Here is an 18596-nt window from a genome sequence, read left to right on the forward strand (position 1 = left end):
ATACAAGTTGTGAAATTTTTTGTTCTAGTTCTGTGAAAAATGCCAGTGGTAGTTTGATAGGGATTGCATTGAATCTGTAGATTGCTTTGGGTAGTATAGTCATTTTCACAATGTTGATTCTTCCAATCCAAGAACATGGTATATCTCTCCATCTATTTGTATCATCTTTAATTTCTTTCATGAGTGTCTTATAATTTTCTGCATACAGGTCTTTTGTCTCCTCAGGTACATTTATTCCTAGATATTTTAGTCTTTTTGTTGCAATGGTAAATGGGAGTTTTTAATTTAAAAAAAGATTTTTTTTTGTTTTGTTTTTGCTGCATTGGGTCTTTGTTGCTGTGTGCGGGCTTTCTCTAGTTGCGGCGAGCAGGGGACTACTCTTCGTTGCGGTGCATGGGCTTCTCATTGCGGTGGCTTCTCTTGTTTCAGAGCACAGGCTCTAGGTGCACAGGCTTCAGTGGTTGTGGCACATGGGCTCAGTAGTTGTGCCTCACGGGATCTAAAGCACAGGCTCAGTAGTTGCAGCGCACGGGCTTAGTTGCCCCGCGGTATATGGGATCTTCCCAGACCAGGGCTCGATCCCATGTCACAGGCAGATTCTTAACCACTGTGCCACCAGGGAAGTCCCAAAGGAAGTCTTCTTTAAGAAGTTAATATTAAAGATCTATAGAAGATGAGTTCTTTCTAAGGAGAGTACCTAGACTGGGGAAGGGACCACCAAGAGATATTTAGCCTCAAGAAAACAGCTACCATTTACTTACCATTCATTATGTGCTACCTACTATGCCAAGTGCCTTATACACAAAAACTTACAAAAACCAAGTGAGGTTGGGATTGTTATCCCCATTTTAAAATGAAGACACAGGCTCACAGTTAGGGAGCTTCTGCCCTATCAAACGGGACAGCTGCTTCTCAGCTCCAGTTCATCATTATCTTAAACTGTACAGCAAAGTCCTTTGCTTCATCCTACTTTAGGTTCCTTGTTTACCTAGGCCTGCTTTTTTAAAAAATCAAGACTATGCTGGCCAACTGTTCAAGCCAAATAAAATATGCGAGGTGCAACCCATGGGCTGCCAATGTGCAAATCTCTTCCATAAGAGGTACTAGGATCATTGGGTTTAAAGATAAAACAAGACAGATTGTGACTCAGTCTGGGTTAATAGTTCTACCTTGCAAAAGTGGGAAGGGATAGTTTCAAGAGATAGTGAATTCTGTATCACTGGGAACGGTCAAGTATGGGCTGGTTAACCTTGTCATGGGACTCTTACAGATGGGATTAAATCATCAAGTAGACAGATATGATCTTTAAATATCCCTTCCAACCACAAGACCTTGGAGCACTAAGATTAAGTGGGTCATTTTAGTAAGTAAGTCTAAAGCTAGTCATGGAGGTTTATAACAAATACATAAAGCTAATTATCTTCCTGGTCTTTATTATACTGACATCATACCAGTAAGCGGGGTACAGAGCTGAATTAGTCATTGAGCTAGTATTTATGAAACACCAACTACACATCCTGCTTATAAGAGTTGGCGGTTTTTTTGTTTTTGTTTTTAACTTTTTATTTTATATTGGAGTATAGCTGAGTAACAATGTTGTGATAGTTTCAGGTGCACAGCAAAGGAACTCAGCCATACATATACATGTATCCATTCTCCCCCAAACTCCCCTCCCATCCAGGCTGCCACATAACTTTGAGCAGAGTTCCCTGTGCTATACAGTAGGTCCTTGTTGGTTATCCATTTTAAATATAGCAGTGTGTACATGTCAATCCCAAACTCCCTAACTCTCCCTTCTCCCTATCCTTCCCCGCCTTGGTAACCATAAGTTTGTTAAGAGTTGGGGTTTAGAATAGATAACAAGGAGTAGGAACAAAAACCAGAAGCTGTATACCTCTCTGTTTAGCAGGGGCTGTGCCCTTGGCATGTAGGAAGTAAACAAGGGAAACATTTGTCATGAACTCAACTAAGTGCCCTTCCCTTGTGTTAAAAAAGTAATTATTGAGTTGAGGTGCAGGACGATGCCATGACAGCTCTTTTAGTATGGAACCAGCCTCCTCTTAAGAAGGGGAGTTAAGGTGTTGTTGTTGCCATGCCTTAGACTTTAGAGAAACTATTCTAAGAATGGCTGTTTCAAGGAAGAAACCACTTGGAGGCCAATGACTAGACCACCCTTGCTCAGATTTGTCCTACTTATTGTCTTCAATGTTTATTTCTTTTTTAAAACCTGCTATTGTAAAGTATCTTAAGTACCTATTCCTATTCAAATGTTAATGACTAATTAAGTCACTCTTAAAATATTACTCTTCCCAGGGAATTTTATTTAGCAGGGATGAAAACTTTAAGCTCAATTCAATTCGGCAGATATCTTTTGAGTGCCTATTTTGTGTCAGCCATTGTTTTGAGTATTGTGGTTACAGTGATAAATAAGATAGTCCCTGACTTAATGAATGTATTGTAGTAAAGGAAACAGACTCTAAAGTAGATACAGTACAATTTTGTATGATATATGCAACAGTGGAAGTATTTATTGAAACATTTAATCAAATTCCTGATATATACTAGGCACTGAGCATACAAAGACCAACAAAAGCCAATCTCTCATCTCAAAGTAGTTTGGGTGAGATAGACAGTTTTAATACAGCATGGTAATTCTTTGATGGAATCAGATACGCAGAACTTTGAGAGCACAAAAGAAGTATTGTGTTTAAGGAATTAAAAATAGTTGTGTGTGGTTAGATTATAAAGTACCAGGTACCAAATATCTCTAGAGACATTTTGGGTATCAGTAGAAAAACTATTTTTCTACATGGCCCTGAAATCAAATGAAATTTATTATTGACACTGCTTGTCATTAACTACTTTATTCATAAAGCATTTATTGAGTGTGCCCCCCTCATTAAAGAACTTTAAACCATATCAAATTAAGCCAAGTATTAACTAGAAACTAAAAGGATGAGGGCTTCCTGTCACATAGCAAGCTTCTTTAACCAAATTTCCAATGCTAGCAGACCATGTTTTCCTCACCCTTTCTCAATGAGTAAACAAGACAGCCATTTTCTGACTGAATCCCAAAGAGATTTTTTTTTAATAAGTAAAAACAAAAGTACATACTTATATATCCATTAATTACATAGAAAAAGTTAATGCATATTATTAAGTGAAAAAGCAGTTATAAAACAGTATACATAATTGGGTCATTTGTAGAGATGTGGATGGACCTAGAGACTGTCATACAGAGTGAGGTAAGTCAGAAAGAGAAAAACAAATATCGTATATTAATGCATATAGGTGGACTCTAGAAAAATAGTACAGATGAACTGGTTTGCAAGGCAGAAGTAGAGACACAGATGTAGAGAACAGACGTATGGATACCAAGGGGGGAAAGAGAACAGACGTATGGATACGAAGGGGGGAAAGTGGGGGTGGTGGTGTGATGAATTGGGAGATTGGGATTGACATGTATACACTAATATGTATAAAATAGATAACTAATAAGAACCTGCTGTATAAAAAAATAAAATTCAAAAAAAACTGTATACATAATATTACCATTTTTGCAAAAAAAAAATTTATATATATACACACACACATACATATATAGGTGTATGTATGCATAGATTAAAAACTATCCAGGGGACTTCCCTGGTGGCGCAGTGGTTAAGAATCGGCCTGCATGTGGGAAGATCCCACATGCCGCGGAGCAGCTAAGCCTGTTTGCCACAACCACTGAGCCTGCGCTCTAGAGCCTGCGAGCCACAGCTACTGAAGCCCGCACACCTAGAGCCTGTGTTCCACACAGAGAAGCCACCACAATGAGAAGCCCGTGCACCACAACGAAGAGTAGCCCCCGCTCACCGCAACTAGAGAAAACCCGTGCACGGCAACGAAGACCCAACGTAGCCACACACACAAAAAACAACAACTATCCGGAATATATCAAAATGTTAATCAGTATTTGTGGGTAGTGGCATTAATGGGAATATTAGTTTTCTATTGCTGCATAACAAGTAACCACAAACTTAATGGCTTAAAAGAATACCCATTTATTAGTCACAGTTCTGTGGATCTGAAGTCAAGCAAGGTATGGTTGGGTTTTCTGCTTAGGGTATCATAGGCTACAGTCAAGGTGTCAGCCAAGCTAAATTCTCATCTGGAAGCTCTGAGGGAAAATTCACTTCCAAGTTCGTTCTTGTTGACAGAATCCAGTTCCTTGCAGTAGTAGGACTGTGGTTCCATTTCATTGCTGGTGGTCAGCCAGGGTCCACCCTCAGCTCCTAAAGGCCATAAGGCCACATGCATTTCTTGCCACAGGGTCCTCTCCATATTCAAGACAGCAGTGAAACATTACATCCTTCTCATGCTTTAAATCTCTGAGTTCATATCCTGCAAACAGCCAGAAAAAACTCTGCTTTATAAAGGTTTGGGACCACCAAGATAATCTCCCAGTCTTGAGGTAGACTGATTTGGAACCATAATTACATCTGTAAAATCCCTTTATGGCAATACCTAGATGACTGAATCACTGGGAGAAGGTATTTGTATACCAGTGGCTGGAAATTTGGGGGCAACTATCTTAGAATTCTGCCTACATCGCTTTTTGGCCTTTTGGCGAAGATCAAGTGTAGAATTGTGCCTACCACAGATGGTGATCTTTATTTTCTTTTACTTATACTTTCACATAACACATTGAACATATGATATTTCAGGGTTTTTTGGGTTTGGGGTTTTGAGTTTTTAAGCTATATTTTGAACTCTTTATGCTAACAAATGTTGAACGTTTATGGATCTGTTTGGCTTATTTTTTTCTTGGCCTGACTGCCATATCTTCTTTATTTTTAGAAGCTATAAAACTCTAGACCAAGATAGACAGGCATTTGGTATCTAGTCTTACCTACCTCCTAAGCAACTGTGGAACCTCAAGAAAATAATAATTCTTCCCAGTGTTCCTTGAAATAATACCACTGGTCCTAAGCTTTTAAAAAGAAGTCTAAGAAAAAGTGGGGTCATATATGTATAGTGGTTAAATCATAGGATGTAGAGTCATCCTGGTTATACTGCATGCATAACTTGGGCAAGTTACATATCCTCTGTGCCTCTGCTTTGTCATCTGGAAAATGAAGGAAATGATAGTACCTATTTCAGAGGATTGTTGGGAGGATTAAATGAGTTCCTATACATAACATACTTAGAGTAGTGCCCAGGAAGTCGTAAGGATTCAATAAATGTTATCCTCTGTAACTGTTGTTGTTGCTTAGGGATGGGAGAAATTTTACCTATCAGAAAGTTTAAAGGCTTTATCCTGACTTTTCTGTTAACCTGATGTATGATCTTAGACAAGTCATAGAAATGTTTTGGTATTCTTTTCTTCATCCATAAAAGTATACATATGGACTAGATTATCACTATGACTCCTAACAGTTTAACTGATATAGTTGTTAGTGTTCCTCAAATAATAATGACATTAAAACTGTTACAAATAAGAGAATTCAGTAAGATAGCTGGATACAAAAATATTATGTAGATATTACTAAATTTATTATGTGCAAACACCAGTTGGAAGAGTCAATGCATGTATATAATGACTCCAGTAAGGCGGTCAGTCTCTACATAATGGAGACTTCATTCACTGCTGTAATGCCAACATCTAAAACGGTCCACGTGATAGAAGCTCAGTAAACATTTGTTGTAAGGTGAATGTCCTCAAGGGATTCTCAAGCTAGTGGGGAAAGCAGACAAGTAAGCAATTATAGTACACTATGGTAAGTCCTGTGAGAGAAGGAAAGGTGCTGAATATTTCAGGTATTTCTGTTGGATTTTATATTTTCTGTGTTCTGTTTTGCCCTGTTCAGCTCTGTTAGAACAAGGCAATAAACTGCGTAATGCCATGGTAATTTCTGCAATGAAATCAAGCCCAGATACTAGCATGTTGTTGGAAGAAGTTCATCCTTCTATGAAGGAAGATTTTCTTAGAGCATCTACACAGTAAGTTACCAGATAAACGTGAACCCCAATAGTTAATTTCTTGATAGTTGTTAACATGTGTTTTTTGTCAAGATATGGACTGAATAATCTTGGAAATGTTCAGCAAGTAATTCTTAATGTGGTGGAAAAGAAGCCTAAACTAGGAGTTAAGATACCCAAAATCTAGACCTAGCACTGACACTTGGCTAAATATGTAAATGGCTAAATTCTTAACTCCTTCTGAACCAGCATGCTTATATAAAATATGGGTATATTCTCTCCTCCCTCTCTTACATAAATGAAATGAGATTCTAATATAGGAAAGGGCTTTGTAAATTGTGAAGTTTTATATATATTTAAGGTGAAGGCTGAAGTATGTTAAATATGCCATGTTCAATTAATTCTGATTGAGATTTTTCCCACATGTTAGCCACTGAAAGAGTATTTTTTTCATTCCTTAGAATCAAAGCCTTGTCTAGGAATCAATTTAAAGACCACATTGAAGATCACCTCCTCCCTCCAACTGAGAATACATTTTGGAAACATGACACAAAAGCTGATACCAGAGCCATACAGCTGCTATTGGGCAGGTAAGAGCTCTTAACTAGCTTTCTTTCCTTTTAAATTGTTCCTCCAATTCATTGTGTACATTGTTAACAGATTTATCTTCTTAAAGCAACACTTCCTTAGAATAACCAAGTCATTCCCTTGGTTATTCACTACCTACTAAATAAAAATCCAATCTTTAGCCTTTTATTCTTAGCTTCACTTACAGAATGGTCTCCAATCTACCTTTCCATTCTTATTTTTCATCTCTCTCCCCAACACCAAGGTTAGCTAGCAGATTATAATGAAAAGAACATGGATTTTAAACAGACACAAGTTGAAATTTGAGGTCTGTCTCTTACTACCTATGTGGCCTGAACAATTAGGCAGGAAAAAATATATATAAGGGTTCCAGATTGGAAAGGAAGAAGTAAAACTATCTTTATTCACAGATGACATGATCTACTATGTAAAAATATCCTGAAGAATCCTCTAAGAAACTATTAGAAATAATAAATAAACTCAGACAGATTGCAGGATATACGTTCATTATGTAAAAGTCAATTGTACTTCTATATACTTGCAATGAACAATCGAAAAATAAAATTAAGGGAATTCCCTGGTGGTCCAGTGGTTAGGACTCTGTGCTTTCACTGCTGGGGCCCGGGTTCGATCCCTGGTCAAGGAACTAAGATCCCACAAGCCACGCAGCATGACCAGAAAAACAATAATAAATAAATAAATAAATAAATAAATAAAATTAAGAAAAAATTCCATTTATAATAGCATTGATAAGAATAAAATAGGAGTAAATTTAACTAAAGGAGTGTAAAACAACTCTGAAAACTACAAAACATTGTTGGAAGAAACTAAAGAAGATCTAAATAAATGGAAAAAAACCCATGTTCATGATTCAGTGCAATCCCTGTCAGAATCATGGCTGGCTTCTTTGTAGAAATTGAAAAGCTGATTATAAAATTACTGTGAAATTACAAGGGACCCAGAATAACCAAAAGAATCTTGAAAAAGAAAAAAATTGGATTCACACTTTTCTATTTTAAAACTTCCTATAAAGCAAGAGTAATCAAGTTAGTTTGGTACTGGCATAAGGATAGACGTATAAATAAATGGAATAGAATTGATAGTCTAGAAATAAACCCATGTGTTTATGGTCAGCTGATTTTTAACAAGAGTGTCAAGACCATTAAATGGGGAAAGAATTGTCTTTTCAACAAATGGTACTGGGAGAGCTGGCTAGCCACATGCAAAAAATGAAATTGGACCCTTACCTCAAACCATATAAAAAAATTAACTCTATGGATCAGATAGCTAAATGGAAGAACTAAAACTATAAAATTCTTAGAAAACACAGAGGTAAATCTTTATAACCTTGGATTTGGGAAAGGATTCTTAGATATGCATCAAAAACACAACCAACAACAATAAAAAATAGATAAGTAGATAAATTAGATTCAATCAAAATTTAAAATGTGCTTCAAAGGATACTGTTAAGAAAGTGAAAAGATCACAGAATGGAAGAAAATATTTACAAATCATATATCTGATAAAAGATTTATATCTAGACTATATAAGGAACTCAACAACTTAATAATTACGGCACAAATAGCCCAATTTAAAAGATGGGCAAAGTATCTACATAGAGATTTCTCCAAAGAAGATAGTCAAATGGCTAATATGCACATAAAAGATGTCAACACCATTAGTTATCAGGAAAATGCAAATCAAAACTATAAAAAACTTCATACCCACGAGGATGGTTAGAATCAAAAAGTCAGATTAAGTGTTGGTGAGGAGGTGGAAAATTTGGAACCCTCATACACTGTTAATAGCAGTGTAAAATGATGCAGCCACTTTGGAAGATAGTCTGTCAGTTCCTCAAATTGCTACACATCAAGTTACCATATGACCCAGCAATTCAACTCCCTAAGTATATACCCAAGGAAAATGAACATATAAGTCCACACAAAAACATGTACATGAATTTCCATAGTCATAATAGTAAAAAATGTCCATCAGCTGATTAGTGGATTTTTTTTAAAGTGGTATATCCACACAATGGAGTATTATTTGGCCATAAAAAGGAATAAAGTACAGGTAACATGCTGCAGCATGAATGAACCTTGAAAACATCATGCTAAATGAAAGAAGCCAGTCACAAAAGAGTACATATTTTATGATTACATTTATATGAAATGTACAAAATAGGCAAATCTCTAGAGACAGAAAGATTAGTGGTTCCTTAGGGCTGCGTGTGATGGATGGGGGGTAAGTGATGATAGGTCTTGAATACAGAGTTTCTTTTTGAGGTGACATAAGTGTTCTGAAATTGACTGTGGTGATGATTGTTCATATTTGTAAACATACTAAGAACTATTGAATTGCTCACCTTAAATGGGTGAATTGTATGTTATATGAATTATGTCTAAATAAAGCTGTTTAAAAAAAAAATAAGAATCAAGAATCCAGCACAGTGAATGAAAAAAAACTACACCAAGATATACAATCATGAATTTTCAAAATAGTATAAATAGACAATCTTAAAAATGTCCAAAAAGAAAAAAAAAAAGGTCATGTATCAGGAATTGGAATAACAACACTTATTCCGTAGAGTTGACCAAAATGGAGACATAGGAGGCTTCTGAGCTCGCCTCCTCGCACAGATGCACCAAATGTACAGCTGCACACAGAGCAGTTCCCTCTGAAAGAGATTGAGAAAGTAACTGACCAGCTCCTACACATCAGAGGAATGGGAAAATATCATCAAATGAGTAGGAAAGTCTGAGAAACACTCACCATAAACCCCACCCCCAACACAGCACCATACAATCAGAAGGGAATCCCCAACTCCTAGCTTCTCCTTGAGGACCGAAGGACTTGAACCCCACATCTAGCATTCCCAACTTTTAATATTCCTACCAGAGAGATGAGCTCCAAAAACATAATGGGTGCAGGAGCACCCTCACCCTCACAGCTGTACACCTGGACCCAGCACAGAGGAAGCAGGCAAAACCACCCATCTTCCAGTTTCTCCCTGGAAGGTGCTGCTAGTGAGGGTCCAGCTTCTAATCAGCCTACATCTAGGTGTTGGCTGTGATCCTCCCCTTTGGGACACTAATGGGTCTTAACACACCCTCCACTACTGGGAGCCACTAAGAACAAAGAAGAAGGCTTAGAAAGTCACAAAAGCTTACGAGGGAACTAAGATCTTGGGCTGGGCTGATCAGTGAGGTTCATCTCTTGCACAAGACAATTCTATCAAGACTGAGACAGGTGATGGTTTTATCTAATAAGCAGAAACCAACACAGAAAGGCAAGGAAAATAAAGAAACAGAGGAATATGTTCCAAAGAAAAGGACAGGATAAACATCCAGAAACAGATCTTAATGAAGCAGAGATAAGTAATTAACCTGATAGAGGGTTAAAAATAATGGTCATAAAGGTGTGCTGACTGAGGTCAGGAGAACAATGCATGAACCAAGTGAGAATTTCAACAAAGAGACAGAAAAAAATTGTAAGTACCAAACAAATCACAGAGCTGAAGAATACAATAACTGAAATGAAATATTCAGGAGGGGTTCAACAGCAGACTAGATCAATGGGAAAAAAGGAACAGCAGACTCAAAGACAGGGCAGTGGAATGTAATCAAAGGAGCAAAAAGGAAAAATTTAAAAATGAAGCAGTTAGATAGCTTGAGGGATGTTGGGGAACCAACAAACAGACCAATATACACATTATAAAGACTCCAGAAGAAGAAGAGATAGAGAAAGGGGCACAAAGCTTATTCATAGAAATAATGGAGACTTCCCTGGTGGTCCAGTGGCTAAGATTCCACGCTCCCAATGCAGGAGGCCTGGGTTCGATCCCTCTTCAGGGAAGTAGATCCCACATGCCGCAACTAAGAGTTGACATTCCGCAACTAAGAGTTCGCAGGCTGCAACTAAGAGTTCACATGCTGCAACTAAAGATCCCACATGCCGCAACGAAGGTCCCACATGCCACAACAAAGAAGATACCACATGCCACAGCTAAGACCCGGCGCAGCCAAAAAAAAAAAAAAATATTTTTTTAAAAAAAGACATATTCAGAGAAATAATGGCTGAAAACTTCCCTAACCTGGGAAACAGACGTTCAGATCCAGGAAGCCCACAGAGTTTCAAGTAAGACAACTCAAAGGAGACCCACACCGAGACATGTTTTAATTAAATTCTCAAGTTACAAGGAAAGCATCTTAAAAGCAGCAAGAGAAAAACAACTTGTTATGGACAAGGGAACCTCCATAAGATTATCAGCAGATTTTTCAGTAGAAATCTTGCGTGCTAAAGGGGAGTGCGATGTTATATTCAAAGTGCTGAAAAAAAAGAACAGCCAAACAAGAATATTCTACCTGCCAAAGTTGTCCTTCAGAATTGAAGGAGAAAAAGAGTATTTTCCAAGCAAAAACTGAAGGAGTTCATCACCATTAGACCAACCTTCCATGAAATATTAAAGGGAGTTCTTCAAACTGAAACCAGAGGACACTAATTAGTAACAAGATAACATGAAAATATAAAACTCACTGATAAAATTAAGTATACAGTTAAATTCAGAATACTGTATTACTCTAATGATGGTAGATAAATCACAAATCTAGTATGAAGGTTAAAAGACAAAAGTTATAAAAATAAATATGACTACAATAAGTTGTTAATGGACATACAATGTAAAAAGATGCAAATTGTGACATCAAAAACTTAAAATATGGGGGGGGGAGCTTTGGTATGTGTTCAATGTTAAGTTATCACCTTAAAATAGACTATTATAAATGTGAGATGTTTTATGTAAGCCTCATGGTAACCGCAGGGCAAAAGCCTGTAGTGGATACACAAAGGAGAAAGAGAAAGGAAGCAAAACATACCACTACAGAAAGTCATCAAATCCTAAAGGAAGAGAGCAAGAAAGGAACAAAAGAATTACAAATCAACCAGGAAGCAATTACCAAAATGGTAGTAATAAGTTCACTCCTATCATTAATTACTTTAAATGTAGATGGACTCAATTCTCCAATCATAAGATAGAGAGTAGCTGAATGGATAAAAAAACAAGACCCAACTATCTGCTGCCTACAGGAGACTCACTTCAGCTTTAAGGACACACACACAGTCTCAAAGTGAATGGATATGAAAGATGTTTCATTCAAGTGGAAACTAAAAGGGGGGGGGTACCTATTCTTATATCAGAAAAAAATACACTTTAAGCCAAAGACTATAACAAGGTCAAGAAGGTCATTATATAATTATAGTTGGTCAATTCATCACAAGGATAGAACAACTGTAAATATTTAGGTACCCATCCTAGGAGTAATTAAATATATAAAACAAATGTTAGTATATCTGTAAGGTGAAATAAACAGCAATACAGAGGACTTCAGTACCCCACTTTTAACAGTGAATCGATCATCAAAACAAAATCAGTAAGGAAACATCAGACTCAAATGACACCTGAGGTCAGATGTCCATAACAGACATATACAGAACATTCCATCTAACAGCAGCAGGAGACATACACTTCTCAAGCACACATGGAACATTCTCCAGGAGAGATTATATGTTAGGCCACAAAAGAAGTCAGTAAATTTAAGAAGATTGAAATATAAAGCATCTTTTCCAATTACAATGATATAAAACTAAAAGTCAATAACCAAAACTAGAAAATTGACAAATATGTACAGATTAAACAACAGGCTCCTTAGCAACAAATGTGTCAAAGAAGAAATCAAATAAAAATGTAAAAATATCATTTAAGACAAGGGAAAATGGAAACACAACATACCAAAACCTATGGAATGCAACAAAAGCATATCTAAGAGGGAATTTTATAGCAGTAAACATGTACATTTAAGTGTATAACTGAATCACTTTGTTGTACACCCAAAAGTAACACAACCTTGTTAATCAACTATGGTCCAATATAAAATAAAAATTTAAAATAAAAGAAACATGTAAGGTTTTGTAAGACATAACACGTAAGACATAAAAAATACATACATTAAGAAACAAAGAGCTCAACTAAAAAACTAACTTTACACCTCAAGGGACTAGAAAAAAACAATAAACTAAGCCCAAAGTTAGCAGAAGGAAGGAAATAACAAAAATCATAGCGGAAATAACAAAGATCAGAGCAGAAATAAATGAAATAGAGACTAAAAAGACAATAGAAAAGATCGATGAAACTAATAGCTGGTATTTTGAAAAGATAAACTAGACAAACCATTAGCTGGACTCAGTAAGACAAAAAGAGCGAGGACTTCAATGGAATTATAAATGAAATAGGAGATATTATAACTGATATCACAGAAATACAAGGAATTGTAAGAGACTACTATGAAAAATTATACACCAACAAATTGCAAAACCTAAAAGAAATGGATGTTTATATCCAATCTACCAAAACTGAATCATGAAGAAACAGAAAAAATCTGAACAAACATTACTAGCAAGGAGACTGAATCATAATTAAAAACCTCCCAACAAAATAATCCAGGGCTTCCCTGGTGGTGCAGTGGTCAAGAATCTGCCTGCCAATGCAGGGGACATGGGTTCGAGCCCTGGTCCGGGAAGATCCCACATGCCGCAGAGCAACAAAGCCCGTGCGCCACAACTACTGAGCCTGTGCTCTAGAGGCCACGAGCCACAGCTCCTGAGCCTTTGAGCCACAACTACTGAAGCCTGCACACCTAGAGCCTGTACTCCACAAGAGAAGCCCGTGCACCACAATGAAGAGTAGCTTGCGGGTCTGCCTGCCAATGCAGGAGACACGGGTTTGTGCCCCTGTCCGGGAAGATCCCACATGCCGCGGAGCGGCTGGGCCCGTGAGCCGTGGCCGCTGAGCCTGCGTGTCCGGAGCCTGTGCTCCGCAACGGGAGAGGCCACAGCAGTGAGAGGCCCGCGTACCACAAAAAAAAAAAAAAAATTCAGTTCCCGAAAACTCTAGTAGTGAATTCTACCAAACCTTTAAAGAACTAATACAATCTTTCTCAAACTCTCCCAAAACAGGAGGGAATGCTTCCAGACTCATTTTATGAGGCCAGCATTACTCTGACACTAAAGCGAGACAAAGACACTGCAAGGAAAAGAAAATTATAGGCCAATATCTCTTATGAACATAAATGGCAAAAATCCTCAACAAAACATTAGCAAATCAGATTCAACAATACATTAGAAGGATCATATGCTATCATCAAGTGAAATTTGTTCCAGGGATGCAAGGATGGTTTGACATTTGTGAATCAATAAATATCATACACTGTATTAACAATAAGAAGGATAAAAATCATGTGATCATCTCAATAGATGCGGAAAAGCATTTGACACAATTCAACACCCATTCATGATAAAACCTCTCAACAAACTGGGTGTAGAGGAAATGTACCTCAACATAACAAAGGCCATATGTGACAAGCCCACAACTAACATCATACTCAATGATGAAACACTGAAACCCTTTCCTCTAAGATCAGGAATAAAAGAAAGATGCTCACTGTCACCACTTTTAATCAACACAGTACTGGAAGTCCCAGCCAGAGCAATTAGGCAAGAAAAAGAAATTAAAAGCATTCAGATTGGAAAAGAAGAAGTGAAACTGCCACTGTTTGTAGATGACATGAAACACTAAAGTCTCTGCCAAAAAACTAGTTAGAATAAATGAATTCAGTAAAGTTGCAGGATACAAAATCAGTATATGAAAATCAGTTGCATTTCTCTACACCAACAGTGAACTATGAGAAAGAGAAAGTAAGAAGACAATTCATTTACAATAGCATCAAAACGAATCAGATACCTATGTATAAGTTAAACCAAGGACATGAAAGATCTGTTTACTGAAAACTATAAGACATTGATGAAAGAAAATTGAACAGAACACAAATAAATGAAAAGATATTCCATGTTCATGGATTGAGTTAATATTGTTAAAATGTCCATACTACCCAAAGCAATCTTTAGATTCAGTGCAATGTCTATAAAATTCCAGTGGCATTTTTCACAGAAATAGAAAAAAACGATCCTAAAATTTGTATAGGACCACAAATAGCCAAAGCAATCTGAATTCTACCAAACTTTTAAAGAACTAATACAATCTTTCTCAAACTCTCCCAAAACAGGAGGGAATGCTTCCAGACTCATTTTATGAGGCCAGCATTACTCTGACACTAAAGCGAGACAAAGACACTGCAAGGAAAAGAAAATTATAGGCCAATATCTCTTATGAACATAAATGGCAAAAATCCTCAACAAAACATTAGCAAATCAGATTCAACAATACATTAGAAGGATCATATGCTATCATCAAGTGAAATTTGTTCCAGGGATGCAAGGATGGTTTGACATTTGTGAATCAATAAATATCATACACTGTATTAACAATAAGAAGGATAAAAATCATGTGATCATCTCAATAGATGCGGAAAAGCATTTGACACAATTCAACACCCATTCATGATAAAACCTCTCAACAAACTGGGTGTAGAGGAAATGTACCTCAACATAACAAAGGCCATATGTGACAAGCCCACAACTAACATCATACTCAATGATGAAACACTGAAACCCTTTCCTCTAAGATCAGGAATAAAAGAAAGATGCTCACTGTCACCACTTTTAATCAACACAGTACTGGAAGTCCCAGCCAGAGCAATTAGGCAAGAAAAAGAAATTAAAAGCATTCAGATTGGAAAAGAAGAAGTGAAACTGCCACTGTTTGTAGATGACATGAAACACTAAAGTCTCTGCCAAAAAACTAGTTAGAATAAATGAATTCAGTAAAGTTGCAGGATACAAAATCAGTATATGAAAATCAGTTGCATTTCTCTACACCAACAGTGAACTATGAGAAAGAGAAAGTAAGAAGACAATTCATTTACAATAGCATCAAAACGAATCAGATACCTATGTATAAGTTAAACCAAGGACATGAAAGATCTGTTTACTGAAAACTATAAGACATTGATGAAAGAAAATTGAACAGAACACAAATAAATGAAAAGATATTCCATGTTCATGGATTGAGTTAATATTGTTAAAATGTCCATACTACCCAAAGCAATCTTTAGATTCAGTGCAATGTCTATAAAATTCCAGTGGCATTTTTCACAGAAATAGAAAAAAACGATCCTAAAATTTGTATAGGACCACAAATAGCCAAAGCAATCTTTTTTTTTTTTTTTTTTTTTTTTTGTGGTACGCGGGCCTCTCACTGTTGTGGCCTCTCCTGTTGCGGAGCGCAGGCTCAACGGCCATGGCTCACGGGCCTAGCCGCTCCGCGGCATATGGGATCTTCCCGAACCAGGGCACAAACCCATGTCCCCTTCATCGGCAGGTAGACTCTCAACCACTGCGCCACCAGGGAAGCCCGCCAAAGCAATCTTGAAGAACAAAGCTGGAGGCATCACACTTCCTGATTTCAAAGTATAATACAAAGCTATAGTAATCAAAATAGTATAGCATTGGCATAAAAGCAGACACATAGATCAATGGAACAGAATAGAGAGCCCAGAAATAAACCCATGCATATATGGTCAATTAGTTTTTAACAAAGAGGCCAAGAATACTTAATGGAGAAAGGATGTTCTCTTCAATAAATATTGTTGGGAACGATGGACAACCACATGTAAAAGAATGAAACTGCATGGGCAGTAAGTCCGGAGGAACCAAGATGGTGGAGTAGAAGGACATGCTCTCACTCCCTCTTGTGGGAACACCAGAATCACAACTAGCTGCTGGACAATCATCGACAGGAAGACAGTGGAACTCACCAAAAAAGATACCCCACATCCAAAGACAAAGGAGAAGCCGCAATGAGATGGTAGGAGGGGTGAAATCACAGTAAAATCAATCCCATAACTGCTCAGTGGGTGACTCACAGACAGGAGAACACATACCACAGAAGTCCACCCACTGGATTGAAGGTTCTGAGCCCCATGTCAGGCTTCCCAATCTGGGGGTCCGGCAATGGGAGGAGGAATTCCTAGAGAATCAGACTTTGAAGCCTAGTGGGATTTGATTGCAGGACTTCGACAGGACTGTGGGAAACAGACTCCACTCTTGGAGTGCACACACAAAGTAGTGTGCACATTGGGACCCAGGGGAAGGAGCAGTGACCCCAGGGGAGACTGAAACAGACCTACCTGCTAGTTTTGGAGGGTCTCCTGCAGAGGCGAGGGGTGGCTGTGGCTCACCGTGGGGACAAGGACACTGGCAGCAGAAGTTCTGGGAAGTACTCCTTGGCCTGAGCCCTCCCAGAGCCTGTCATTAGCCCCACCAAAGAGCCCAGGTAGGTGCCAGTGTTGGGTTGCCTCAGGCCAAACAACCAACAGGGAGGGAACCCAGCCCCACCCAGTCAAGCAGTCAAGCAGATTAAAGTTTTACTGAGCTCTGCCCACCAGAGCAACAGTCATCTCTACCCACCACCAGTCCCTCCCATCAGGAAACTTACACAAGCCTCTTAGATAGCCTCATCCACAAGAGGGCAGACAGCGAAGCAAGAAGAACTACAATCCTGCAGCCTGTGGAACAAAAACCACATTCACAGAAGATAGACAAGATGAAAAGACAGAGGGCTATATACCAGAAAAAGGAACAAGATAAAACCCCAGAAAAACAACTAAATGAAGTGGAGATAGGCAACCTTCCAGAAAAAGAATTCCGAATAATGATAGTGAAGATGATCCAGGACCTTGGAAAAAGAATGGAGGCAAAGATCAAGAAGATGCAAGAAATGTTTAACAAAGACCTAGAAGAATTAAAGAACAAACAAACAGAGATGAACAATACAATAACTGTAATGAAAAGTACACTAGAAGGAATCAATTGCAGAATAACTGAGGCAGAAGAACGGATAAGTGACCTGTAAGACAGAATGGTGGAATTCACAGTTGTAATTCACTGCTGTGGAACAGAATAAAGAAAAAGAATGAAAAGAAATGAAGACAACCTAAGAGACCTCTGGGACAACATTAAACACAACAACATTCACATTATAGGGGTCCCAGAAGAAGAGAGACAGAGAGGACCGGAGAAAATATTTGAAGAGATTATAGTCAAAAACTTCCCTACCATCGGAAGTGAAATAGCCACCCAAGTCCAGGAAGCACAGAGAGTCCCATACAGGATAAACCCAAGGAGAAACACACTGAGACACATAGTAATTAAATTGGAAAAAGTTAAAGACAAAAATTATTGAAAGCAAAAACAACAAAACAACAAATAACATACAAGGGAACTCCCATAAGGTGATTTCTCAGCAGAAACTCTACCGGCCAGAAGGGAGTGGTGTAACATATTTAAAGTGATGAAAGGGAAGAACCCACAACCAAGATTACTCCACCCGGCAAGGATCTCATTCAGATTCGATGGAGAAATCAAAAGCTTTACAGGGTTAACATCTGATCTTTCAGCAGAAATGCTACAGGCCAGAAGGGAGTTGCAGGACATATTTAAAGTGATGAAGGAAAAAAACCTACAACCAAGATTACTCTACCCGGCAAGGATCTCATTCAGATTTGATGGAGAAATTAAAACCTTTACAGACAAGCAAAAGCTGAGAGAGTTCAGCACCACCAAACCAGCTTTACAACAAATGCTAAAGGAACTTCTCTAGGCAAGAAACACAAGAGAAGGAAAAGACCTACAAGAACAACCCGAAACAATTCAGTAAATGGTAATAGGACCATACATATCGATAATTACCTTAAATGTAAATGGATTAAATGCTCCCACCAAAAGACACAGACTGGCTGAATGGATACAAAAACAAGACCCATATATATGCTGTCTACAAGAGACCCACTTCAGACCTAGGGACACATACAGACTGAAAGTGAGGGGATGGAAAAAGATATTCCATGCAAATGGAAATCAAAAGAAAGCTGGAGTAGCAATACTCATATCAGATAAAATAGACTTTAAAATAAAGAATGTTACAAGAGACATGGGAGGACACAACATAATGATCAAGATCAATCCAAGAAGAAGATATAACAATTATAAATATGTATGCACCCAACATAGGAGCACCTCAATACATAAGGCAA

General features: G+C 37.8%; 1 protein-coding gene across 3 annotated transcripts in view; it reads left to right on the forward strand.

Moving 5' to 3' along the window:
• Positions 1-18596, forward strand: part of C2CD3 (C2 domain containing 3 centriole elongation regulator) — a 133211-nt gene that overhangs the window by 16110 nt on the left and 98505 nt on the right. For all 3 annotated transcript variants that reach the window (XM_024131586.3, XM_055078764.1, XM_024131585.3), the window contains exons 6-7: positions 5853-5985; positions 6426-6554. In XM_024131586.3, the coding sequence (XP_023987354.2) occupies positions 5853-5985; positions 6426-6554 (262 nt within the window). The remainder of the gene's footprint in view (positions 1-5852; positions 5986-6425; positions 6555-18596) is intronic.

Source organism: Physeter macrocephalus, chromosome 16, assembly GCF_002837175.3.
Source record: "Physeter macrocephalus isolate SW-GA chromosome 16, ASM283717v5, whole genome shotgun sequence".
NCBI classification, from domain to species: Eukaryota; Metazoa; Chordata; class Mammalia; order Artiodactyla; family Physeteridae; genus Physeter; species Physeter macrocephalus.